The 26,760-nt window shown below is 40.5% G+C and overlaps 2 protein-coding genes across 9 annotated transcripts in view; one reads left to right on the forward strand and one right to left on the reverse strand.

Moving 5' to 3' along the window:
* LOC148848882 (protein SGT1 homolog A-like) overlaps positions 1 to 9,502 on the reverse strand; it is a 33,669-nt gene extending 24,167 nt beyond the window's left edge. The window contains exons 1-2 of the mRNA XM_088949173.1: positions 9,343 to 9,502; positions 6,184 to 6,253 (exon numbers count right to left, since the gene is read on the reverse strand). Coding sequence (XP_088805299.1) covers positions 6,184 to 6,253; positions 9,343 to 9,502 — 230 coding nt within the window. The remainder of the gene's footprint in view (positions 1 to 6,183; positions 6,254 to 9,342) is intronic.
* Positions 9,503 to 9,596: 94 nt separating this feature from the next.
* The window catches only part of LOC148848883 (Transducin/WD40 repeat-like superfamily protein), a 73,571-nt gene continuing 56,407 nt past the window's right edge, over positions 9,597 to 26,760 (forward strand). For all 8 annotated transcript variants that reach the window (XR_016100610.1, XM_088949163.1, XM_088949164.1 and 5 more), the window contains exon 1: positions 9,597 to 9,728. The gene's annotated coding sequence lies outside the window, so the exon portion shown is untranslated. The remainder of the gene's footprint in view (positions 9,729 to 26,760) is intronic.

The following is a 26,760-nucleotide window of genomic DNA, read 5'->3' on the forward strand; positions in this document are numbered from 1 at the left end:
CTTGGAAGATTCCAGAATTTGGAAAGGCTACACAGATGGCCTCTTCTCTTGTTCCTCTTTCTTTAATGTCCTTGCCTCACCTAGCAACCCGTTTAGGGACTTCCCTGTAAAAGAAATTTGGAGTAAGCCTATCCCCCCCAAAAATTCAAGCCTTCTGCTGGGAAATTTTCCTTGGTAAGGTTAATACGTGTGATATGCTACAGAAAAGAAGGCCTTTTGCTTGCCTTTCTCCTCACATGTTCTTTTGTGCATCATGTTTGGGATTCTTTTGGAGTAAGCCTATCTTGTTCTTTTGTGCATCATGTTTGGGATTCTTTTTGTCTTCTCTTTGGTTGCAGGTGGGTTTCCCTTCAAGATGTGGCAGGTCTTTTTAACCGTGACTTTTTTAGGCAATCAAAGAAGAGAGGGAAGGTTATGTGGAAAGCAACAAAGGGAGTTATTTGTTGGGTGATATGGGAAGAAAAGAATAACAGAATATTCTTAGAAAAGAGTAGAACCACGGAGGAGGTGATTGACACATTCAAAGTTAAAGTAGCCCATTGGGTAAGTTCTTTGCATATATTCCAAGAGTTCACAGTCACAGACATTATAAGATCTTGGACAGAAGTAGCACAATCTTCAAGAGTGAAAAAGAGAGTAAGGTTGGAACGGAAACCTCCAAATCATAACAGAATTAAACTGAATTTTGATGGAAGTTCATTTGGGAATCTGGGATTGTCAGGTATCGGGGGAGTAATCAGAAATTCTGAAGGGAGGATATTAACATTATTCTCTGGACCTATTGGCATGGGCAACTCTCTAAAAGCTGAGGTAATGGCATTGCTACAAGGATTGAAGATAGCCAAGCAACTAGGAATGAGGCAAATTGAAATTGAAGGGGATTCCAAGGTGATCATCTCTTGGGCTAATAACAATATAACTACTCAGTGTGTCAACACGAATTTCGTGCTAAATTTGGAGCACAAAAAATTAATGCAGACAAATTCAAAGAAATTTAACTTTTTATTGCAGAAATTTAAATGGGTTACAAACTCTCTTTTTCTTGGCAAAGCAAAACCCTCTGATTCTCTTATCTTGAACAAAATCCGAAACCGCAACTGGAACTTGCAATTACGAGAAGAAAGTAACAATCAGCAAAATTTCCCTCATGGTCGATCAACGATTGGAACACAAATGGACAAAAAGAATGTCTTCAATTGTAAAAGGCTCTTTGGATGTAGCAGATTGGGGAAGGTCTTCTTGGCTTCAAGGTTTCAACGAAAACCCTCTTTGATTGTAGTAATTTGAAAGAAAGATCTTCAATGGTTTAAAGACCAAAATTCTTCAATCGATGTAGCATGGAGTTGCAGCAATTTTGAAGCTTCTAATTATAAAACCAGAATCCTTGCTATTTCTTCCTACAATAAGAAAAGCCAAAAAGAAGAAAACTTTGGATGGGTGTTGAAGGGAGGAGCCGAATGGGAGCAGGAGCCCCAAAAAGGGGGGAAAAATGTTTCTTCGATAGTTGAAGGATTTTAGTTGCAGCAGTTTTGAGAGTTGTAACCTTGGTTTTGGTGCAGCATGCCCAGTCAAGGGAAAAGATTTGAGGAGCCGAAGGGGGAGGAGAGCTGCCGGAGAAAAAACCATCCCCAAAGGCAAATATCCCATCCCCTTTTATAGTGGACTGACCTTGTTTCAAGAGCCCACCCGTATCTTCCTTGAAAATCAGACATTCAGTTCGGGGGTCCCACAAATTAGCTATACATGGCCATTAGCAGATTCTCTCCACCATTTTAGGTTTAATGCAATTAAGCTTGATTGGTGAGAGAAACGACTAGTTGGCAAAGGTTTGACTCCAAGATTTCAAGGATTTTGTAAATTCGGCTAAGCTATCTATTAGCCAACTGTATTTCCTTTTTTTTTAAGGATCTTAATCTAAGATTGACATTCAATTGGGCCCACTAGACTGACTGATTTGTTAATCAATCTTGATGGACTAAACCTTTCGAAATATACCAATTTGAATGGGCTTAGCATGGCAAGTAATCCCATTTAATTCGTTCATGGGCTGGTGGAGTAACTCTACCTTGGGCTGAAGGATTAGTGGTCCCCCTTATACTAGGTCCCACCATAATGCAACCATTTGTTGACCAAAAAAAATGCGGACTTGGCAAAGGGATTGGTTCATGCATCATTTAGTGCATTGACCAACCATGACTTCCATAATTGGTTGGCCGGTTATGCCTTATCTGCCCTTTAAATGAGATTCCATATATCCTAATTTAAGATTTAGCCCATTTATGACCCCATGACATATTTGAATTTGAAAAGAAATTCCTTTTCCTCGCATAGGAATTTTCTATTAGACCCGCCAATGTTTTTCTTGGGCTAATTGGGCTGATACTTTGGTTCCTACCAAGAAGCCTTTCATCTTTAATGGGCCTGACATGCCCTCATTTGATCTCACTAACTGTTGGGCTGAGGCGTTAACCCATTCAATCCTTGTCATTCTCTCCTCTTAGTGGGCCCAATAGGTCCTTTTAATTTAATCTCATATTGGGCTCTACTTCACTTCATGGGCCCAAAATTTACATACCAACACCATGGACCTTCAAACAAGTAATAAGGGAAGTGGAAAAGGTTGCAAGGGAGATAGAAGCAGAATTCAAATGGGTTAGAAGGAGTGCAAATGGGCTAGCTGATTATCTTGCTAAACAAGGGGCTTTGAGGCAATAACTGTTTTGGGCTGCATTGTAAAAGGGACAAAAATATGTATCCGTGTGGGACTTCTTGTTCCATACATAGCGCTGTAAAACTTCTTATATCCAATTTCAAATAAAAGTTTCCTTTGATGATCAAAAAAAAAATTAAAGTAGTGCTAAGAGATTTGGCGCTACCATTAATTGATCTGGGTTCAAATCACATTATAAGCATTAAGAAACCTTTTTTAGTAGAAAATGTTTGTTCAAAGGATTTAATGGGTGGGATGGGTCAGGACAGGTTTAACAGGTTTGGGACAGGACGAGTTTGGGAAATTAAGAGGAAAAGTTAGACGGGTTTGGAATCAGGAATACATAGGCGGGTTCAGGAATGGGTAGGGCAATTTGCACGGGTATCCTACCCGTTGCCATTCCTAACAACAATGCCATAATTTCAAAAGACTCATTTTCTCATTTGAACAAAACTCAGTCTAACTTGACAGTCCATGCTCTGAAAGTCCATCAAAGAGGTAGACACCATCAACAACTTCATGCCCACTTCCAATCATCTTCCCCATACTTAGGTCCTGAAAAACACAATGGGTAGGAAAAAAGGTCATTGAGCAATTATGAGATTTTGTGAGAGAACTAACAGACAACAATTTTTTATGCAACTAGGGCACATGAAGAACAAATCCAAGAGAAAGGTTATGAGGACTTCACCCTGACCCAAAATAGGGGTCTGAGATCCATCAGCAACAGTAATCTTGCCCTTCTCTGGGTTAACTTATATGAAGTAAAATGTGAAAGCATACCAGTCATATGGGCACTGGCCCAGAGTCTACAATTCATGGGCTAAAAGATGTGGAACAAACAAGTGCAGTACCTATCTTGGCATATGAACTAGATGGATTACTAAGCCTATAACCAAATGAGGAAGATGTGCCACCCTTTTCCAATTGCACCAGTATATTTCTGAGTTTGTCCATTACATCAAAGGAGTCAAGCACATCAAAAGGTTGAGCAGCATTACCAACCATAGCCACGTGAGCATTGCCCTTCTTCCTAGTTTTGTACTTCTCTGGTTTTAAATGAGGATTGAGCTTCCAACACCTTTCCTTAATATGTCTAGGCTTCTTGCAATAATCATAAATAGCATCCCCAGCCTTCTCAATAATAGGGTGCTTGCTAGTATTTTGCCTGGGTCAAGATAACATAAAGGCAGAGTGATTAATCATAGGAGGTTGCATCATGGTGGTCATTTGACTTTCTTCCCCTTGTACAAGAGAGTAAGCGGAAGCATGAGTTACAATGTTGGCACTAAGAATATGTTGCCTAGTAAAATCAAACTCCGATATTGCTCACCATCTTCCGGGTCCTTCCACACGAAAGCTTTCAAGTGATTCATTTCTTCCAAAATAGACTGTAGAGAAGAGAAATATATAGCAACATATCTCTCCCCCTAACACATACTGCAAGCTTCCCTCCAAAGTTAGTAAACTCTAGCAGTATTATTAACTTGGGAATAAGTGGCAACAAGTTAACAACTCTATCCCAAATATCTTTGGTTGTTGGAAGAAACATATAGTTTTGGACAATAAGAGGTTGTAGTGAGCAAATCAGCCATGACATAACAAGGGAGTTATCCTGTTCCCACTTTGCAAATTTCGGGTCTTCAAGATTTGGCTTCACCTCCTTTCCTATGATAAATCCTAGTTTACCTCTCCCAGTAATGGTAAGTTTAGCAAATTAAGACCACTCTAAAAAATTAGTTCCATCAAGTTTAACTGTAGTTATCATCCCACTAGATATCTGCACTTCCCAGGAGCACACTGGAAACCATCTAACCACCCTAAGATGATTCCATATTCTATCAAAGCAATTTCTCGCCAACCAAAAAGACCCCCAATACTTATCCAAAGCTAAAGACCCAAGAACCAAGGTCACAATACGATTAAGAGACAAAAGGAGGCCAAAAAAACTAGATTGGCGGAAAAAATAGAGGGAGAAGGAAATCTCCCAAAAATTATACAAGGCTTAGAAAATTACAGGACCACTTCCTGTCATTCCCAGAGTGTAAAACAACTTGAATGGTCTAGGTTTTACATCAAAAGAAGTCAATAAACATGATGTACAAGGCTCGACATCAGATTTGGAATTTTTGCGATTTTCTCCTTGAAAAAACCACTAAAAATCATAGAAGCTTCGAACAAAGACGAGTCATACCAAAAATCCTCTAAAATTAGGGTAAATCAAACCATGTAAGATTCATTGACTACCGCCGACACTTGTATGGACTGCTTACGTCATCCGACGACGGTCTGATGTCAACAATTCACCTCGTGGGAGAGGATCAGCAAGAGGGGTACTCCCAAGTGCCTTTACCAGCTCTGATACCATGTTGTTAAACAAGAGTAATAAATCTAGGGTTTAGAAGAGAGAAAAGAAAGGAGAGAAGAAGAAGAAGATAGATGTGTCGAGAGGTGTGTATTGGTTACTGTTCACACCCTCGAAAATTCATTATATTTTGAAAAGAGAAATTTACAAGGAAGCCCCTACTTGGGCGCCCAAATACAAAGAGAGTACAAGAGAAGAGGAAAAGACAAAAAACACCCCTGTCTAAGCATTCTCAACACTTTCCAAGGGGAAGCTGAAGTAGAATGAAGGTTGAATTTAGCATCCCATCCATTACCCTCCTGACCATGTATGCTTGCTATAACTTTGTACCATAACATGTCTCTTTCAAAGGAGAACCTCTATAATCATTTGCCTAGGAGAGCGGTATTTTTGACAGAGATATTCCCTCTAATTAGGGTAATTCTTCCTCCCAAAGAGATGTAGTTTCTTTTCCAAAGGGCTAGTCTTTTGCAAACCTCTCTAAGACCGGCTTCTAAAAACCATCAGCTCTCGGGTTTCCCCCCAAAAGTAATCCTAATAGGTTGCAGGCCAACTCCTCACCTCACAACCCAACACCTCAGCCAACTATTCCACTTTTACTCCAGGTTATCCTCAGTCTTGACATGTCCACAAAGTTATCTATCAACGACTTCACATTTCTCACCATCTCTAAATTAACATCCTCACAGAACAAGATAGTATCAACGGCAAATTGGAGATGGAAAACAACTACTTGATCCCTACCAATTCTCCACCCCCTAATAAGACCTTGTGCATCTGCAGTCGTAATCATACCACTCAACACTTCTGCCACTAAGGTGAAAAGGAAAGGGGAAAAGGGTCTCCCTATTTGATACCTCTCTTAGTCAGAAAGAAATCTTTTGCTACCCCATTTATAAGGATTGAGTAATGGACAGAGCTAACACAACCTTTCATCCAAGACCACGATCTGACTCCAAAACCCAACTTCTCTAACACAACCTTTCTTTTCTCAACAACACATTCATTTGCAATTAGGATTTGGTGTACAATCTATCTTCCTTCAACAGAAAAAAAAATAAAAGACAAAAAAAAAAAACAATATAAAAGTGAAGCATAATAAACTTACCCTTTGCGTAGGTATGCCTTAGTTATAGAAGGATCCAGCTCAATTGCTTTGTTTGCATCTGCAACAGCCTCTGCTCATAAAATGTGCTTGTGTTAAAAACCAATTTTATAACTAAACCTAGAATAACACCTATCAAAAAAAAAGCTAAACCTACAACAACTACAACTGCAGCAATGAAGAATTTCTATTGGAGAGTCAAGTATATTTAGATAACAATAAAAGAAACAAAAAAGAACATAAAGGAAACAACTCCATCGATGTCAAAATGAAAAAAGAATATTAGGCGACAAATCTTTTCAACTTCTTACGTCAAAAAATATACAATTAGAATAAAAGCCTATGTTGAAGTATTCTTTGAATTCTAGATAGTTTCCAACAAGAATTTTTTTTCTTTAATTCACATAAGAAAATTTATTGCACAATTTTACCAAATATACCATAGAATTTTAGCATATCTTCATTTGCTATGCTTTATACTTTCTTATCTTTGTCCAACATTTTTTTGGTATACAATTTATTTATTAAAATAAAAGACAAATTACAAGGAAGGTCACCAACCATCCATCACCAGACACCGCATCATCTTAACAATACTACCGCTACTGAAAAATACCCACAAACAGATGTCCCAAGAAAAACCAGAACCCATAGAGTCTTTTGGTTTTTATTTTCTTTTTTATATCTCCTTGTTTGATTCAACCGGGAGGAATTACCAACTTCAAGATTTTGCCACACTAAGGATTTGATATTATTCCAACACATATCAATCATTTTAGTTGGAAAAGAAAGGTAGGGTGATGTAATCAAATGCTAAGATCCATATCCCAGACCAGTTAAAAAGGGTTTCTATCAAGAAATTAGGACAGCACTTGGCATGCATTTGGATAACTAATTCTGACAAATTTAGTTTTGTATCAAAAAATATGATAAACTGAGTTATTATAAGAAGTATTTTTAGTTGTGGTTATATGAAAAACATTAGAACTAATTCTTCACTTGGGCTTAAAAATCATTCTAATAATTTTTCTTATCAACAAAAAATCGTTCTAATAATTGATGCTTTGTTTCTTAGGAACTCAAAAATTAACTTCAAAAAAAAATCATTTTTGGCCCTAAACTCATTTTTCAAATAATTATTCTTTGAAGCATAATTTTTTCCAAGCATAACCTAATTATCCACATATTTACAAAATCAATAAATAGAATAAAAAACACAAAGAATACCTGACATGAATTGCAACCAAGTTCCAATAAAACTTGGAATGTCAACTAAGTTTACTTGCCTTAGTCCAATTTATAGACAAACAAACCTCCTATAAAAACACCGAACCACTGAAACAGCATCTTTTAATCCCAGCTTGCCCACAACACCCCCCCACGAAGAAAATGTCACACTCTCCGTCCAGTTATCCATGAAACTTTAAATCTATAATCACGCATCCACTTTTGAACTTGGGTTCAATCTCCACTGCCTTCTCCTTCAACAACAAACACAACTACAGAACTACTAAATGGTGAATCAAACAAAATGAAGCTTTGCATGCTAACTGCTAAGCTGTATAATTGAACATGTTATAGAGGTTAGAGAAGTCTATTACACATGTGTGCAAGTAAAGGGTAAAGATATAAGTTAGCATCATATAAGCAAATTTAACTTTTATGGCTTGCACCAAAACCAAGACAAGTGTCTTCTTTATTTAGAAAGGTAAAGTATCTACTTTATACAGTATATATTAGTAGTTGCACCTTTAAGCAAAGGACTTGTACAAGTTCTCTAAGTTAGAAAGTTGAAATTTCAATAGCCAGTATTAATTAAAGGGTCGATATAATACAGCGGGTAACTGCTAACTGGGCATAGGGTTCACATGGACTGAGCATTTATTATCTGAATTGAGAACATATCTGCTGCAACCATGAACATAGTACTTTCTTGTTTAAATTATATCTTAAAGCAAAGGACATTTACAAGTTATCAAAGTTAGAAAGTTGAAATTTCAACGGCTAGCATTAATTAAAGGCTCAATATATACAGTGGGTAATTGGCTATAGGGTTCACATGGACTAGGCATTTATGATCTGGATCAAGAACACATCTGCTGCAACCATGGGCGTAGCACTTTCTTCTGACCCCTAATAAAGCACAGACATAATACCATGTGTTTTAAATTCAAATCACCAAATAATCTTTTTTTTTTAATTTGATCAGCTGGCATGGTTGCAGCATATCTGAACTCATCTTGATTAACAATGTCATCTTCCATGGTGCTAAAATAGGAATAGCATATAGGGAAGGTAATCTAATTACCCAGTTAGAAAACCACTGAATTTGGAACAGCTTTTTACATGGCAACTCTTCTGCTAGACAAGTCACCTAGCAAATATCATAGGACCCTGAGAATCTTAAACTTGATAATCCGTCTGTTGATCTGATATAGCTTTGCATGTTCACTAACATATTACATTTCATTTATAACGAAGATTTAGCTTAAACAAACGGTTGCTAGTTAGCAAAAGGGAAACATTTAACTGTTAAATGAAAATTTCGCATTAGTTGTAATGATGTTGTTAGTGACTGAAGTTTTCAATCTAGGACCTTCCATCTTTTTATTCAAACTGGACGGAAACATTCAGTGAAAGGATTTATAGAATTCGTTGTTCTATCCAAACATGGAGGTGTATCTTCTATGAGAGAGAGAGAGAGAGAGTCACTTTAGTGGAGGCTAAATGCATCATATCAATCTTAGAGGTTAGAAATATTGGTTCACCAGTCCCCTAGGACAAATTTTTTTATTTTTGTTCCGCTGATGATGATACTGACTAGAACCGCCGAAAAAGAGAACAAAAATATATTCCAATTCATCTAGCACAAATTCCAACATTGACTCGAACAACATGCATAAAATCCTTGCAATTTAATGAAGAGTATTACGAGTAACAACCACAGTGAGAAATACATTAAAAAAACCCCAAGACCCAAGCACATATATGTGAAGAACAATTGGCACCATTCGATTAGAGCACAAATAAATCACAAAACGCTAAACTTAATGAAATAAATAGAGACATACTTAGACGCACATATCATCTCGAAGATTTCTTTTAAGTCAGGATAGATAGATATATATATATATAGAGAGAGAGAGAGAGAGAGAGAGAGACCAGTGTAGCTCTTGAGCTTGATATTGGCTTGTGCACGGTCAGCGTAGAGATCTGCGTTGTTAGGGTCTATATCTATAGCCTGGGTGTAGAGATCAACAGCGAGTTCGAAATTATCGTCAACGAAGGCCTCTTTGGCTTTCTTTTCGAGATCAGTCGCCATTAGTGAGGTTTAGGGGAAGAAAGGACGACGACTCGAGGATCAAATTGTGATTTGAGAAAAGATTTATCAGCTTCAGTCTTCAGCTTCTGATAGTCATCACTCTAAAAAGTAGGATTTAGGAGGGGGCAAGCCGAGGAGGACCAAATAATTAAAAGACAAACGATTCTCTCCGCCTTCTAGAGAGTTCTCAAGATAGACAACTTCAAACCTTATCAGCGTTAAGCCGGTAGGTTCCACTGAATCACTATGTTTTGGTAAAAACTCTATGCCAGTGGTCAGAAACCACCGGCATAAAAACACTTTTATGAAAATATATTCTCCAAAGCGTTTTTAGGAAAGTATTTTTATAAAAGTAGTTTTTATAAAATTATTTTTACGAAAGTAATTTATAGAAGTATTTTTATGAGAGCATTTTTATAAAAGTACTTTTCATATGTACAAAAACACTTTTGTAAGCATTTTTATGACCACTTCTACAAAAGTTCTTTTATGAAATCATTTTTACAAAAGTATTTTTATAAAAGCTTTTGTATGAAGTACTTTTATAAAAATACTTTTATGAAAATACTTTTACTGAAATACTTTTACAAAAGTGTTTTTTATTCATTCACACTGGATTGAACTGGACCCAATCTGGTCCATTTACATTTTAATTGGGTTGGGTTGAATTACGGTAGGTGTTTGTAGTTTATTTATATTTTCTGGATTTTTCATGTTATTTTGGTATTTGATTCAATTTGTATTAGATTTGACCCAATCTAGTCCATTTGCATTTTATTTGGATTAGATTAGACTTGGTTTCTATAGATTTTGTTGAGTCTATTTGTAAATGATATGAATCTTGTTTGGTTTTACCTCTTAAAATTGGTTTTGTTTGGTTTTACTTATTAAAATTGGTCTTAAATCTTAATTTCAAATCTAAAAACAATACACCTTGAGCCAACTCTTAACGCGTTTAGAAGCGTTCCAGAGCCGGTGCATAGTCCAAAATATCCTTACAATATTTTGGAAATGACGCGAGTTACCCTTGATAACCCCAAACCTAGAAAACCAAAACATCTTACCTCTCTCTCTCTCTATCTACCCTGTCTTCCCGCCACTACTTGCAGCGGCGGCTTCTCTCCCCATTTATTCTCTCTATCTATCTCTCTTTGCCCTATCTTTCGGCCACTGCCGCCGCACACACGCACACACTCTCTCTCTCTCACTCTCTCTCTTTCTCTCTCCCCCTGTCTTCTCTCGCTCTCTCTCTCTCTCTTCGCCTGGTATTTCCACCACCGCAGCTCTCTCTCTCCCCCTGTGAAGTCCAACGATGGTCCAAAGTGTATGCAATCTCAACCGCAATGCAAATCAGATGGATTCTTTAATTACATTGTGTTCTTCTACTGCGACTGTCAAAACTTTACGACCTTGGGGTATGCCGTCATGGGCACATGGCTTCTTGCTTTATTCTATATGTTGACTACTTTTGTTGTTCCTTGGAGAAGCTTTCAAATCTCTTGAAGCTTCCCCCAACAGTTGCTGGTGTTTCTCAACTCCCTCTTGGAAATGGAGCTCCTGATGTGTTTGCTAGCATTGCCGCTTTTGTGGACACGGATGTAGGTGAGGTGGGTTTCGATAGTGTTCTCTTAGTAGAGTTGTTCCTGTTACTTGTGTTGTTGTTCGGACTATCTGAAGAGATGAGAGATCCATCCCATGGACGTCGAAAAATTGCGGAATAAGGGGCGAATTTCAAAAATTTTTCTCTCCCTTCAACTATGAATCACATTCCCCATTTACAAAATCATATTTTCAATGATTATTCTTGAACCTTAAACTGAATCAGATCTGAACCAAAAAGAATAGGAGATGAGTGAGTAATGAGTGAGTAAATGGAGTTACTTTGTTCTAGCCCCTTTTCAGGGGCAATTACCTCTTATTTATACGCGAGTGTGCTGGTGGAAGGTAGAGATGAGCACCTCGGATGAGCATTGTACGAGGTCAGATTGCAGGCCCTGGCGGTACGCCAGATAGTTAAGTGATTGGCTCCGTATGTAGGCAGCAGAACTCTCGCCTATTGTGGTTGATGTTAGCAGGCATTAGTGGGTTGGGCTCTCTAGCCCTATGTGGGCTGGGCCAAGCTAACCCACATCACCTTCCATTTGCAATTTCATGGAAAAACTTCGTATTACCATCTCCTTCAACAATCCATTGACACATTGACTTTTGTCTCCAACAAATTTCCTCCTTTCTTAAAGTCTCTTCCAATTCTTGCTTGATTTTTCATCGATCCTCTCTCTCTTCTTCTGTTAAACTTCCGCTAGCCTCTTTCTTGTCAAGCTCCTTGATCTTCCTCACTATATTGTCTTTTATTTCCTCCACCCTCCCGAAATGCTCTTTGTTCCATTCTTTTATTTTCCATTTTCTCCTCTTTAATTTCCATGTAGAACTTAACAATTTCATACTCCCCAAGGGTCTGAGTTCCTGCCACCATTCCTTTAGTCTAGTTTTAAATGAGTGATCCTCAAATCACATGTTTTCAAATCTAAAAGGAGTTGGGCCTCCTTCGGGAATTTCCTTCTCAATGGAAATGGGGCCATGATATGAGGTGACCCTAAAGTTATGGGAGATCCATCATATGGATGGCCAAACCCTGAAGGAAGGTTGGGTGAAATTTCAAAAATTTCTTTACTCCCATCCGGGAATCCTATTCCAAATTTAGAAAATTGGATTTTCAAGGTTCGTTCTTGTAACCAAATCGGACCAAATCAGAAACCAAATTAAGGGAGGGATATACCTGATACGGAATCCACGCAAGAATGCTCCTCCTAACGTAGGTGTTCACGCCCAAAGAGTGTACCAAATCCTCCCTCCACTTAAGATGACACAACTTGGGATGAGGCAGGATCAACAGGTAATTCTTCACCAAGAACTAGTGATTCTTCAACAAGAATCGAATGAGACAGTGAGCACAACTTCTAAATTGTTTCTTATAGCAAGAAACAATATCAAGATCGAATCTTGATCTGATCCAAGAACTGGAGATCGAACAAGGTAGGGCAGCAAGAGCAGGAAGAAAAAGAGCAGAAGGAAAGATCAGTCAAAATGTGTTGTCTTTTCTCTGTATACAGTGAATGTGTTTTGAAGGTTCGCCTTGCTTTCTTATTTATAGCCTTAAAGAGACAATTTCCTAATCTCATTAGGAGTTTCCTAATCCAAATCTTTTATTTGGATCTGGATTCTTTAAGTGATAAGGATAATCCCTTATTTTATCTACAGATAAAGATCAGCCTTCCTAATCAAAATAGGAGTTCCTTTGATCCAAATCTTTATTTGGATCTGGACTCTTAAAGTGGATAAGGATAATCCCTTATCTTATCTGCTCATCCAAATTCCAGATCCGCCCCTATTTAATTAATCTAATTAACCCAGTTCGAAATGGGCTTTTAGGCCCATTAAGCTTTTAGGCTCACTTCCACTTTAATGCTGACTAGCTTGGCTCTCTTTGTATGGCGTGGGACCCTATCATTGATCTACACATCATCCACATGGGTTCAACCTCGCCTCTATTACAAGGCTTGGCCGAATTCACTGCTGAATACATTGGACCCCTGAGTCCATCACTATTGGCTCTTAATGGGCCCAACATTTACACTAAATGGTCTTTGGGTCCAGCCATCTTATGAAGGCCCAAGGACTGTGGGCAGATGCAAGATTAGCCCATCAGGTATAACCCTCAATGGTCTTACACTTAACCTCTCAGCCCATAATGATTAAACACTGCTCAGCAAGAGAGGACCTCTTCCTCGACTGCATGGTGCAGTGCTGCACTCTTTACTCACATGGTCCCAGGAATTAAAACCTTTTGCAAACATTTTGAAGCCATATATATATATATATATAATGTATGTATGTATGTATGTATGTATGTATGTATATCTCTATATAAATATATTTTGCAAAACAAATTTCAACAATTGAAATCAACTGCCAGCAGTTTAGGTTTCCATCAGAGAGAGTGCATCCCCGATCATTCACATTGTCCGACAAATGGGCTGATCCTGTCACTATGATCACCCACTCAGATGAATTCTCGGACTGTCCCAACATACCTAGGTTTTGACTTTGATTGGCATATCAAAGACAACCCAATCCGACATTTAGTGCAGTATCATAATCAAGTCTAGGAGTCAGGTGTAACATTCCAGTTTTGCCCATTTAATTCCAAGGTCCAGGGCACTACTGGAATTTTGGTCTGGTTCAGGGTTTCAAGAAAACCCACACTGCATGTACCTCAGGTCTCACCCTGACAGTTGAGACAAGCCACCCCAACAAACTTGGTGGTGCATCAGTGTCAGCCTTGGTAGGATAAATCTCCCCAGATCTATCCAACGGCTGTGAAGATTCTAAAATAACATGAGTCTCGTATGTGTCTAGTTTAAGGGTATTACACGGAAACACACCATAATAACATGAATCAAATATGTACTTTATTCATTTATAATAAATGTCATAATGTACATCATGTTGATTGGAGCTAAGGGCATACACTGCCTAACAGACCCTAGGTAGCCCTTTCACTACTTTTGAGCCCCAAAATTTTTCCCAGCTAGGAGTAAATAGAAATCTATCTAGTTTGGAGCAGGTTGGGGGGATTGGAAGTTTGACCATGAAGGGATGAGAGATCCATTGTATGGACGCCCAAATCTTGCGGAATAAGGTGGGCGAATTTAAAAAAAAAATCTCTCCCTTCAACAGGGAATCTTATTCCCTGTTTTAGAAAATCATATTTTCAAGGACCAATCTTGAACCATAAACTGAACCAGATCTGAATAAAAACAGTAGGAGAGGATTATACCTGATAAAGAGAAATATTATCTCTCAATGGAGGTGTTCACGCTCAAGGAAGGATCCAAAGACTGCTCTCACTGAAGATGGTGCAGTGTAGGGTGGAGCAGAATCAACAGTGTTCTCTCCAAGAACCTAATCCTTCGCAAGAAGTAGCAGGATGGCACGTGAGCACAATTTCCTATCAGTCCCCATAAGGAACTGATGTCAAGATTGAATCTTGGTTTCTCCCACTGAACTGGAGATCGAACTGGCAGGGTAGGCGACAACAGGAAGGAGGCGGCAAGAAAGAATTTCGCAGGGTTGCTTAATTCTTCCTTTTGTGATTTCAGCTCTAAAGAGGATGTGAATGTGTGTTTTCTAAAGGCTGCCGCTCCCTCCTTTTGTAACCTTAAGGGGATCAACTCCTAATCCTATTAGGAGTTTCCTAATCCAAATCTTTTATTTGGATCAGACATCCCTTTAGGTGATAATGATAAACCCTTATCTTATCTGCAGATTGGATTAACATTCAGATCTGGACTCTCTGAGTGGATAGGGTTTAGACCCTATCCTATCTACTAATCCATTCCTAGAATTTGCACCATATTCAACTAATTAAATTAGCCCAGTTTGAAATGGGCTTTAGGCCCATTAGGGTTATGTGATCACTTAGCCTTCCTAATTGCTGCCCAGTTGGGCTTCCATGTATGGTGTGGGACCCAAACATTGATCTACACATCAGCCACATGGGTTCGACTCAGCCTTTGTTACAAGGCCTGGCCGAATACACTGTTATGGACAGTGCACTCCCTGAAACCCATCACATGGGCTCTATGGGTCCAACACTTACCCTAAGTGGTCCCTGGGCCAAGCCACCTTGTAACACCCAGGGACTGTGGGCAGATGCAAGATTAGCCCATTAGGTATTATCCTCAATGGTCTTACACTTAACCTCTCAGCCCATAATGATCAAACATTGCCCGACAAGAGAGGACCTCTCCCTCGGCTGTAAGGAACAATGTTGCACTCTCTGCTTATATGGATCTAGGGAATTAAAACCCTTTTGCAAACATTTTGGAAACCATAATATATATATATATATATTTATATTTATATCTTATATAAAATATATTTTGCAAAACAAATCTCAACGATTGAAATCGGCTGCTGGCAGTCTTGGTTTCCATCAGTGAGAGTGCATCCCCGATCATTACCTTTGTCCGACAAAGGGGCTGATCCTGTCACTATGATCACCCACTCAGATGAATTCTCAGACTGCCCCAACATACCCAGGTTTTGACCCCCGCTAAGGATCTCACTGTTTGGTACATCGAAGACAACCCAATCCGACACCTAGTGTAGTATCATAATCGAGTCTAGGGGTTGGGTGTAACTTTACAGTTTTGCCTATTAATCTCCAAGGTCCAGGGCAATACTGGAAATCTGGTCCGGTTCAAAGATTCTATTAATCCTACACTGCATGTGCCTAGGGTTTCACCCTGGCGGCTGAGACAAGCCACCCCAACCGACTTGGTGGCACATCAGTGTTAGCCTTGTCAGGATATGTCTCCCCAGACCGACCCACTGGCTGTGAACATTCTAAACTAACACGAGTCTCATTAAGTGTCCAGTTTAAGGGGATTACACAAAAACACACTAAAGGAACATGAATCGAATATGTACTTTATTCATTTACAATAAACTCATAATGTACATCATTCTGATTGAAGCTAAGGGCATACAAAAACTGTCTAACAGACCATGTATAGTCCACCCTTAACATTGGAGGTTCAATCATTTCAAGGGAATTAGTTAAGTTATTAAACTTTCTCATACTGGTAGAGATTCCTTGGTTCGACTTATTTGTTTCTCTCGAAAATCTGATAACATTGAAATCACCCCCCACACACCATGGTTCCTCCCAAACTCCTGTAATTGCACATAACTCCTCCCAAAAGGCCTCCCTATCTCTATAGGAATTGGGACCATATACATTTATAACCACCCACTCACGCCCGTCAGAGGGTCTTCTATTTTTTATGAAAACTAAGTATTTGCCAATCAATTCCTCCACACATTCCGTTTCCTCATTTCTCCAAATAGTCAAAATTCCTCCTGAAGCTCCCCATGAAGGGGTAAACGACCAACTTAGACCCTTTCTCCCCCAAATGCTTCTTATCCACCTTCTATTCAGCTCTGATAACTTGGTTTCTTGAATCAAAATCAGATCTGGTCTTTCTTTCCTGAGAGTGCTCCTAATTATTCTCCTCTTTTTGGCATTTCCAAGGCCTCTTACATTCCAACTGACTATCTTTATTTCAATCTGCTTGAAACCCCTCATCAGTGGCTACCTATTGTGTCCCTCTTTTTCTTTTCAAGCTCCCTTCTTCTTGCCTTTCATGGTTAATTCCGCACTTAAGCTTCTCTAGCTCGGTTTGCTTTCTTCTTCTTTGCTTTCCTTTCTTCCTTAAATATACCTTTTTTCCTTCACTCTTTCTTCCCACTCTTTTGTTTTCTTCTAACTTTTCTTTCTCCTCCTAACTCAGCCTCCTAGCAACCTCCTGGGTTATAGGTCGGGGAAGATATTATTTAAGAAATGGGTCCCTGAAAACACATGTAAACAGGTATTGGGACCCCAAAGATACAATACAATACACTCAATATGGGGGTGTATCTGATCGAAATTTTGACCCTTGATTGAACCCTCAAAAATTTCAAAACCTGAACCAAGGTTCAAAGTATCAATACGTATCGGCCGATACGTATTGTTTTGGCACCCACCGATACGCCCCTATAGTGGGTGTATCGGTGGTCTGACCAGTTTAGGGTGTTGCGAAAACCTAAACTGCCTCCCCTAAACTAGTTGGTGAGAAAAATAAATAAAAAGAAACCACCAAAAAGAGTATCGATTCGCTCGATACGCCCATACCGGCGTATCGGGTGTATCGATATTTTCAACCTTGACCTGAACCAATAAGTAGGGGAAGAACAAATTTTGTCTAATCAACACATTTTCTTGTTCCACATTTTCTTTTCTTATTTCCTATAACAAAAGTAGGGGTTTAGCCCCTATATTTTTTGAATTTTCTTTCCTTTGTTCTTTTTCTTCTCATAAAATGTTGATTTTCTAGACTCAAACCTGAAATTTATACTTCTCTTATGAAAATTATGAATAATTATTGAGGAAAGATGGTTATAGAACCTAGGGAACTACCCTAGGATATATGGTTTTACTTAAAAGAAATCCATCGCCTAGGCGACTAGTTGCCTAGCCTCGCCTTGGCACCTTGAAAACTATGGACTTAAAGCAACAAGTAACTGATAGTCCCCAGTTAACCTTAACTGATAGTCCCCAATTAACCTTACATATGCCAGGAAGAGGAAAGGTCAACAATCAGCTAAGGGGGGGGGGGATAATTGAACAATTGATCACATGAGGGCAATTATAGCTGGAGGGAATAAGGAGAGTCTTGGGGCATTTATAACTAGGCCAGCTGGGCATTTATAGAGGGAGTCAGTTATGCTATCAGAAGAGTATAAGAAGGGGCTTTGGGGGATAGGGGGTGGTATGTTTTTCTTTGAGTAAAGAATATTGTGAGTGTTTGGGAGAGCCGGCGGTCTCTCGAAGAACCGACCAACTGTTAATGTTTTTCTGCTGAATGAATACTAGCCTCTTTTGTTGATGTTCGAGTGTGTGAAGCTGCTGTAAGTCTGTGAACTGCGTGTCAAATTTCTGGGTCATATCAGCAGTATTAGAGCTCATCTTTCCTCGGCCATGGTGACAGTTAAGGAAGTGGCATCGTAGGTGGAGGGTTTCGAAGAACGCCTGCCTTCTCTGCATTCTGGATTTCGTTTGGAGATGGATGGCTTACGCAATGAGTTTCAGCGACTCGATCCAGATAAGGTAGCTGCTGGATTTTCGAAGATGTCGTCCCTGGAGAATTCAGTACAATCTCTGGAAAGAGGCATTCAAGATCTGGTGAGACGTTTTGATTTGTTGCTTCAGCAACAGGCCTATTCAGCTCCTTTGTTTACAACTGACATTGCTCCTCCTTTAGTCGCATCGAGTCGTGCGGCTGACAAAGGGAAGAGTGCAGCTTTCCCGACGTCTTTTTCAATGTCAGTCCCGGAACATACTTTTGATTCACTTCCTCGAAAGTTGGAGTTACCTATCTTTGATGGGGAAAATCCTGACGACTGGCTTTTTTGTGCGGAACGCTATTTTGAGATTAATGGATTGCTTCTGGAAGAGCGTTTGCGTGCTGCAGTTGTCTGTTTAGAGGGCGATGCATTGGCGTGGTATTACTGGGAAGATGGTCGGCGACCTTTTCGTGGTTGGACAGAATTCAAAGAGCTCCTCCTTGAACGTTTTCGATCGACTTAGGAGGGTAATTTACAGGAGCAGCTCTTCTCGTTACATCAGTCTTCTACTGCTAAGAAATATTGCCGCCAATTCGAGGTGCTCTCTGCTCCCCTACGAGATCTGCCGGTAATCAGTCCGAATAAGAGCAAGTGTTTTGGGCTGAAAGAAAACACCAGTTATTGGGATGAATCAGAGTCCCGATGTAGGGATTATACTGGGCACTTGGCAGCACTGACATCATCCAAGGAACTAAGTTCTGTTGGAAAACTCAGCACTAGTACAGCAAGAGGCTGCTGGGTTGGAGGAAGAGGCTTCAATTCTACAGGTGGTTTTAGTTGGAAGTGGTCTGACAATGCAACACATTGGAATGAGTCCATCTCCCCTGGGGCACCATTTCACTCCAATGGCTCCAATTCATCATGCGAAGGCATTGATCTAATCAATACCTGTACATCGGTGTCTACTGACAAGCCAACCCTTGTGGGTGAGAGATGCAACAACTCTCATGAGTTCATCTATATGCTTGATATAGAGAACAAATGCTACCACCTGCGCCGCCACAACGAGTATCTTATCATCCTTGCAACTGTTAGTGGGGTGATCCTTTGCACAACTTTGGCTGTTGTAATTTGGTTGCTTGCATACAGGAGGAGCAAGAGGCGCAAAAGGTCTCGCAAAGCATCTAATCCATCAATATCTGCATCAGTTACCCCATCATGGAAAGTCTTCGGCAATGAGGAACAATTACAAAGAATTTCAGTGAAGGTAACCGTCTTGTTGGAAATGCCAAGACTGGTGGCACATATAGTGGGCTTTTACCTGATGGAACAAGGGTAGCAGTCAAGAGATTGAAAAGGTCTAGCTTTCAAAGAAAGAATGAATTTTATTCAGAGACTGGAAGAGTTGCAAAGCTCCATTATCCTGCTGCCGTGCGCGGTGTGCGTCCATCCACTATGCCTGGAGTTACTGTTTGGAAGTGCTTATTCATTGGCAGGACCTGCCTGATTTTGAAGATTCTTGAGAGCCTTTTGACTTACTTCGAGACCAGTTTCCTCATTTTAACCTTGAAGACAAGGTTAGACTTTGGGCGGCGGGTAATGATAGGCCCCAATTAACCTTACGTATGCCAGGAAGTGGAAAGGTCAACAATCATCTTGGGGGGGGGGGATAATTGAACAACTAATCACATGAGGGCAATTATAGCTGGAGGGAATAAGGAGAGTCTTGGGGCATTTATAGCTATGCCAGTTATGAACAAAAAAAAGAGTTTTTGGGCATTTATAACTAGGCCAGCTGGGCATTTATAGAGGGAGTCAGTTATGCTATCAGAAGAGTATAAGAAGGGGCTTTGGGGGATAGGGGTGGTTTGTTTTTCTTTGAGTAAAGAATATATTGAGTGTTTGGGAGAGCCGGCGGTCTCTCGAAGAACCGACCAACTGTTAATGTTTTTCTGCTGAATGAATACTAGTCTCTTTTGTTGATGTTCAAGTGTGTGAACGCTGCTGCAAGCCTGTGAACTGCGTGTCAAATTTCTGGGTCATATCAGTAACTCCAGTTGAACACAGGTTTGCTTGACTTCTTCTTCTTCTTCAGAACAGAAATAGAGATCAATGCCTTCTTTTTCTGGGATAAGAAATAACTGTATCTCCTTAAATTTCTGATTCTTTTCCTTTCCATTTTGGAACAAAAACAAGGGCTCTTCTCCTTGAAATTTCTGTTCACCATTTGATTTTTTTTTCTTTGTTTTTTGAAATGCTCATCATTTTCATGTCTTTCTAAGACAAAAAACAGGGGCTCTGCCATCCTTGAAACAACCCCTTTTTTTCTATGACAAAAACAGAGCAGCCCCTTCTTTTACTAGGCGATGGTTATTTCTAAGACACCCTCCTTGAAACAGTAGGAAGAAAATGGTTATTTCTGAGATATTACAGCAGAAAAAGGTTTATTTTTGAGACACAAGCCTAGAAATAGTATGAAAAATACGTTAGTTTTGAGACACGAGGCGGTGCCTAGGCGACTAGGCGACTAGGCGCTCCCATGTCCCCTAGGTTCGCCTTAGTGCCTTGAAAACTCTGACTGAAAGATAGTAAATAGGCAAACTAGAGAGAGGCTTTAACTAGGGTGCGTCTCCCCCCTTTTCAAAGATAGTTTTTCTTCCAAGTAGCTAATCTCTTTTCGCACTTCTCAATCACTAGATACTAGAAATGGGTGCTTCTTGGATTTCCTCCTAAAGGCATCCCCAAGTAAGTTATGGGAAAGTTCTCCAACTAACACCCCAAAACTTCTTGGAATTTGTTCAACTGCTCTCTATATTCCATGTTTATTTCCAGTTTCCCACCAAGCTGCTTTTTGAGAAGTTGATCTAGAGCCCAGACACCAACTCAAAACACAGAAACACCCAATTCAATTGCACTTGCACATAATTACACATAGGAGCTTACCATGCTCTCTCCTGGTAAGCATGTTGTAGGATGTAAGTGGGTGTACATTGTCAAGTACTTTCCAAATGGCAAGATAGAAAGGTTGAAGGCTCATTTGGTTGCTAGAGGTTACTCATAGTTGTATGGAGTAGACTATATAAAAACTCTCTCCTATTGCCAAAATTGGAATAGCTTGGGTTTTGATCTTTAGTAACAATGTACGATTGGCCCCTATTTTGGCTTGACATCAAGGGTGCCTTCTTACATGGTGGTCTTCTTCAGGAAGTTTATATGGAGCAACCACCAGGGTTTGTTGCTTAGGGGGGGGGGGATGGTAACGTGTATAGACTCAAGAAGGCAATCTATGGGCTGAAATAATCTTTGCGTGTTTGGTTTGGCATATTTAGTGAAATGGTGAAAGACTTTGGTATGAAGCAGTGCCAAGTTGACCACTTAGAATTCAACTATGAGAATGAAGCTAGGAAGATTTTGTTGGTTGTATATGTTGATGATATTATTATAATTGATAGTAATAATATGGGGATTGATGTATTGAATGCATTTATTCTAAACAAAAGATCTTGGTAAGTTAAAGTATTTCTTGGGAAGATTTTATTAGTGGTATATACTTATGATATTGTTATAATTGATAGTAATAATATGGGGATTGACATATTTAAGGCATTTATGCATGATCAGTTCTAAACAAAAGATCTTGGTAAGCTAAAGTATTTCTTGGGAACAAAAGCTGCAAGGCTGAAGCATGGTATTTGTTTGTTGAAATAGGGCTGTCGATGAAAGAAAGGTAGGATCCATCTAATGGATGCCATAAAGGTTGCGGAATGGGTGGGCGAATTTCAAAAAATTTCCTACCTTCTCCCAACTGGGAATCATATTCCCTAAATTTAGAATACAATATTCAAGGATCCTACTTGAACCATAATCAAACCAGATCTGTACGAAAAGATAAATGGGAGGAATATACCTGATCCGGAGAAGCAGTATCTCCCAAAGTTGGTGTTCACGCCCAAAGAATACTCCAAGATCCGTTCCTGCTGAAGATGACACAGCTGTGGATGGAACAGAACCAGCAGGGTGCGTCCTACACACTGGATTCTTTTTCTGGAGTATGAAATGAGATCCTATCTCAATTCGCAGGAGATATCCTATATCTTTTCAAGGTGGTTCGAAATCTGATATTTCTCTTTTTGGGTTTCTCCTTTCTTCTTGATTAAGAATCCTCCTAATTAGGAGTTATCCCAATCCAAACCAGTATTTGGATAGGGGATAATCTTAATCCTATCTGCAGATAAAGTTAGTTTACTCCTAATCTTATCAGGAGGTTACCAGATTCAAATCTAATTTGAATTTGGTCTCCAAGAGTGGATAAGGCTAAGTCCCAATCCTTTTACTAACATTAATCTCAGATTCGCCCCAAGGATGGATGATCATATCAGCCCACATCGAAATGGGCTTCTGGCCCATTAAGTGTTCAGTGTCTAATTACTTTCCAATCTGCTGCCCAGTTGGGCTTCTTTGTATGGCGTGGGACCCAAGCATTGATCTACACACCAGCCACATGGGTTCGGCCGAGGAGATGAGTAGGACTTGTATGCCCATGCCGAGGAGGCAACTAGGACTTATGTGCCAATGTCGAGGAGGCGACTTGGACTTATATGCCCATGTCGAGGAGGCAATTGGGACTTGATTGCCCATGCCGAAGAGGCGATTGAGACTAGTTCGCCCAAGCTGAAAAGGCGACTGAGACTTATATGATGCCGATGTCTTTTATCAGCTCGATACTTTTAGTCCTTGGACTTCTGGGACTCGTAATTTGCTCTCCAGTTTGACGATCATAGGTAGTATCGCCTTAAATTGTTGATGTTCCATGCCCGAGGTACTTGTTTTCCTTCTAAGGTTTCGAGTTCGTGTGCACCTTCTCTGTGTACCCGCTTTACTCGGTAGGGACCTTCCCAGTTCAGTCTGAGCTTACCGACACTGAACTCAGGTACCATAACTTTCCGAAGGACCAAGTCTCCAACTCGGAAGTGCCGTTTTTGACCAGGGTGTTATAATACCGAGCCACTCTTTGCTCGTAGGCCGTAGTCCGAATGTACGCTAGGTCCCATACTTCTTCCACCAGGTCGAGGTTGGTACAAACCTCATCATCATTTATTTCTTCGTCGTATGCCTCCAGGCGTAATGTAGGCACCTCGATCTCAGCTGTGATTACCGCTTCAGTGCCATAGGTGAGGTTGAAGGGGGTTTCACCTGTGGCGGTCTTTACGGTAGTTCAGACGACAGCTCGTCTACCCATAGTCCTTTAGCTCGGGCTAAATGGGATTTTATTCCACGGAGTATAGCTCTGTTCATGACTTCTGCCTACTCGTTTGCCTGAGGGTGCGCCACCGAAGTGAAGTTCTGCTGTATCCCCATCTCAGTGCATCAATTATGGAACTTGATATCTTCGAACTGCTTACCGTTGTCATAGATAAGCACTCAAGGTAGTCCGAAGTGGTATACTATATTCCTCCAGAAGAAGTTTTGTTCACTTCGGGCTGTAATTGTTGCCAGGGGTTCCGCCTCCACCCACTTCGTGAAATAATCCACTACTACCACAAAGAATCTCCTCTGTCCTATCACTGGCGAGAATGGTCCAAGAATGTCGATTCCCCACTGTGCGAAGGGCCATGGGCTAGTGAGGTACTTCAGGTCAGCAGCAGGTTGGTGATATATTTATCATTTATATTTATTTATTTTTATTATTTATATTTATAATTTATAATTTAATATTATTTTATTATAATTTTATAATTATATTATTATTTATTAATATATATTATATTTTATTATAATAATTATAATATAATAATAAATAAAATAAAATAAATATAAATATAACGAAATATAGGATCCCTTCAGGGAGTTAGATGTTGGCGTGCCTTTCTTACTTCTTGACAAGATTGAGTGCGTCTGCCTTCATCGTGGGCCAGTAGTACCCCTGCCGTAGCGCTTTCTAGGTGAGAGCCCTACCCTCGAGGTGTCCGCCACACAGGCCTTCACGAGTGTCGCGGAGAACGAGCTCGGCCTCTGAGGGTCGCAAGTAGCGCATGTAGGGGAGCATGTAGGATCTCCGGTATAGCCGTCCATCATGACATACTTGGCTACCTGGCACTCTACCCTTCTGGCTATGTTGCGATCTACAAGGAGGGTCCTATGAAGCAAGTAACTCGCGAGTGGGTCAATCTAGCTCGACTCTGCTTGTGCAACAGGAGTGACCTCTTCTGCCCCCCCAAGAAGGCTGGGCCAAGGTAGGTTCTCTATATACATGGTCCTTATGGTATTGCTGCTCGAGCTGGCTAACTGGGACATGGCATCGGCCTCAGCGTTCTCTGACCTTAGAATCTGCTTGATGAAGTATGACTGGAAGCTGCGTAGAACTTCCCTGACCTTGGCTAGATAAGTATCCATGGTGGGGTCGCGAGCTTCATAATTGTTGGTGACTTGGTTGACCACGACCTGGGAATCACTACAGATGATGACGTGTTTTGCTTGTATTTCATTCGCTAGAGTGAGTTCAGCTATTAGTGCTTCGTACTTCACTTAGTTATTAGATGATACGAACTCGAATCGAAGTGCGTACTCCAGCTTCACCCCGCTTGGCCCGTACAAAAGTGCAAAATTTAAAAAACACAATGTAAATCATTTATTAAACAATTTGAAAATTGGGTTTTGATGACCATATCGTCTACATAACACTCAACCTTGTTGCCAATCAGCGATTCAAAGATTCTGTTTACAAGTCTCTAGAAGGTCGCCCTGACATTTTTTAGTCCAAAGGGCATGACCTTGTAATAGTACAATCCTAGTTCGGTTATGAATGTCATTTTTTCCTCATCGGCAGGGTCCATCTTGATCTGGTTATATCCTGAGTATGCGTCCAGGAAACTCAGCAACTCGTGCTCTGAGGTCGCGTCCACTAGATGGTCGATCTTAGGGAGTGGAAAACAATCATTCGGGTAAGCCCGATTCAGGTTGGTATAATCGACGCACATGCGCCATTTACCATTGGCCTTTTTTACCATAATGAGGTTAACTACCCAGCTCGGGTAATGGACCTCCTTGATGAAATCGGCTGTGGGGAGCTTCCCGACCTCCTCGTCAAATATCCTCCAACGCTCCGGGGTGAGGTTGCGTTTCTTCTATCTAACGGGCCTGACTACAGGATCAATATTTAACTTATGAGTTATTTTCTTTGCATCTATGTCGGGCATCTCTGTCGCGGACCATGTGAATATATCTAAATTTTTAATTAAAAAAACTAGTTGAGAACGGAGAGGTTTCTCGACCGATGCACCGATCTAGAGAGTTCTACCTGGATTTTCTGTTGAAACAGTGACGTGGATTGTCTCTTCTGTCGGTGTTGCTCACTCGTCGGTGCACTCCATAGGTCGCTCTAGCTCGTGGTTATCCCTAACTTGACTTTCCCTTTGAGGGCGGCGACAGAGCATTTGCGAGACTCGAGTTGGTCGCCTCGCGCTACCCCTACTCTGAAGTCTGTAGGAAACTTCATAGTCAAATAGTAGGTGGATACCACTGCGCGAAGTGCGTGGGTGATTGGCCGATCACTAGGAAAGTGTGCTCGAATCTCACGAAATTAAGCCACGTGCCAACCTCCACAGTTAATGAAATTCGCCCTAGGGGCCTGACTTCTTCTCCACTAAAGCCTACCAGAGGAGTACTTATGGGCTTGATGTCGCTTTCCTAGAGCTGGAGCTTGTTGAAGGTGTCCTTGAATAAGATGTCCGTCGAGCTCCCAGAATCCTTAACTTCAAAATTGTTCATCCACATTTTTATGACTAGCACGTCATCATGGGGGTATTATGATTACTCCACGGGTCGGTCTTTCTTCGGGCAGCTGTCTCTGTTCACTCTGTTTGCAGTTGGACCCAGGAGCATCCCTTACTTGCTCTCCTTGTCGATCTGTCTAGTTTTTATTATATTTTTGTACAAAATTTTTCAAGTATCCGTGATGGATGAGTTCTTCAATCTTGTCGCAGAGGTTTCTACAATTTTCGGTACTGTGACTGTGAACTCTATGGAAATGATAGTATACATTTTTGTTTCTTGTGGTGGGATCTCCCCTCAACCGGGGTGACCACTTCATATAAGAGGCGTCCTTGATCGCCATGAGAATCTCTTCCCACTTCGTGTTGAGGGGCGTGTAACTCGTTCTTTCGACCGGAAGAGTTCGAGAACGCTGATCTGACTTGTCCCCTCCCCTGGTTGGTGACTTGCTCTTTCTTCGCTTGTTGTCCCCGTTGTTCGAGGTGTCACCTTCTCGTTTCCTCTTATCCGCTAGGTTCTCACTTTTCTTATTCTTCTCCTCTTCTATCCCGATGAATTGATCAGCGAGCTTGAGAAACTCGGTGATATCTTTGGGCTTGTTGGCTACCACGTGCCACTTGAATTCACTATGAGTGATACCTCTCTTCGCTGCTGTGAGTCTTACAGTGGGTTTCAGATTGGGAATTTGTAGACAAGTGTCGTTGAAGCATTTGGTGTAGCTTTGAATCGACTCTCCTTCCCTCTGGACTATGTTGATGAGGCTTTCTTGTGACATTGGGCACTTCTTGCTGGTGAGGTTCCTGTACCACATGCGAGCT

Source organism: Nelumbo lutea, chromosome 6 (genome assembly GCF_056320005.1).
Source record: "Nelumbo lutea isolate HS-2025 chromosome 6, American lotus-T2T, whole genome shotgun sequence".
NCBI lineage: Eukaryota > Viridiplantae > Streptophyta > Magnoliopsida > Proteales > Nelumbonaceae > Nelumbo > Nelumbo lutea.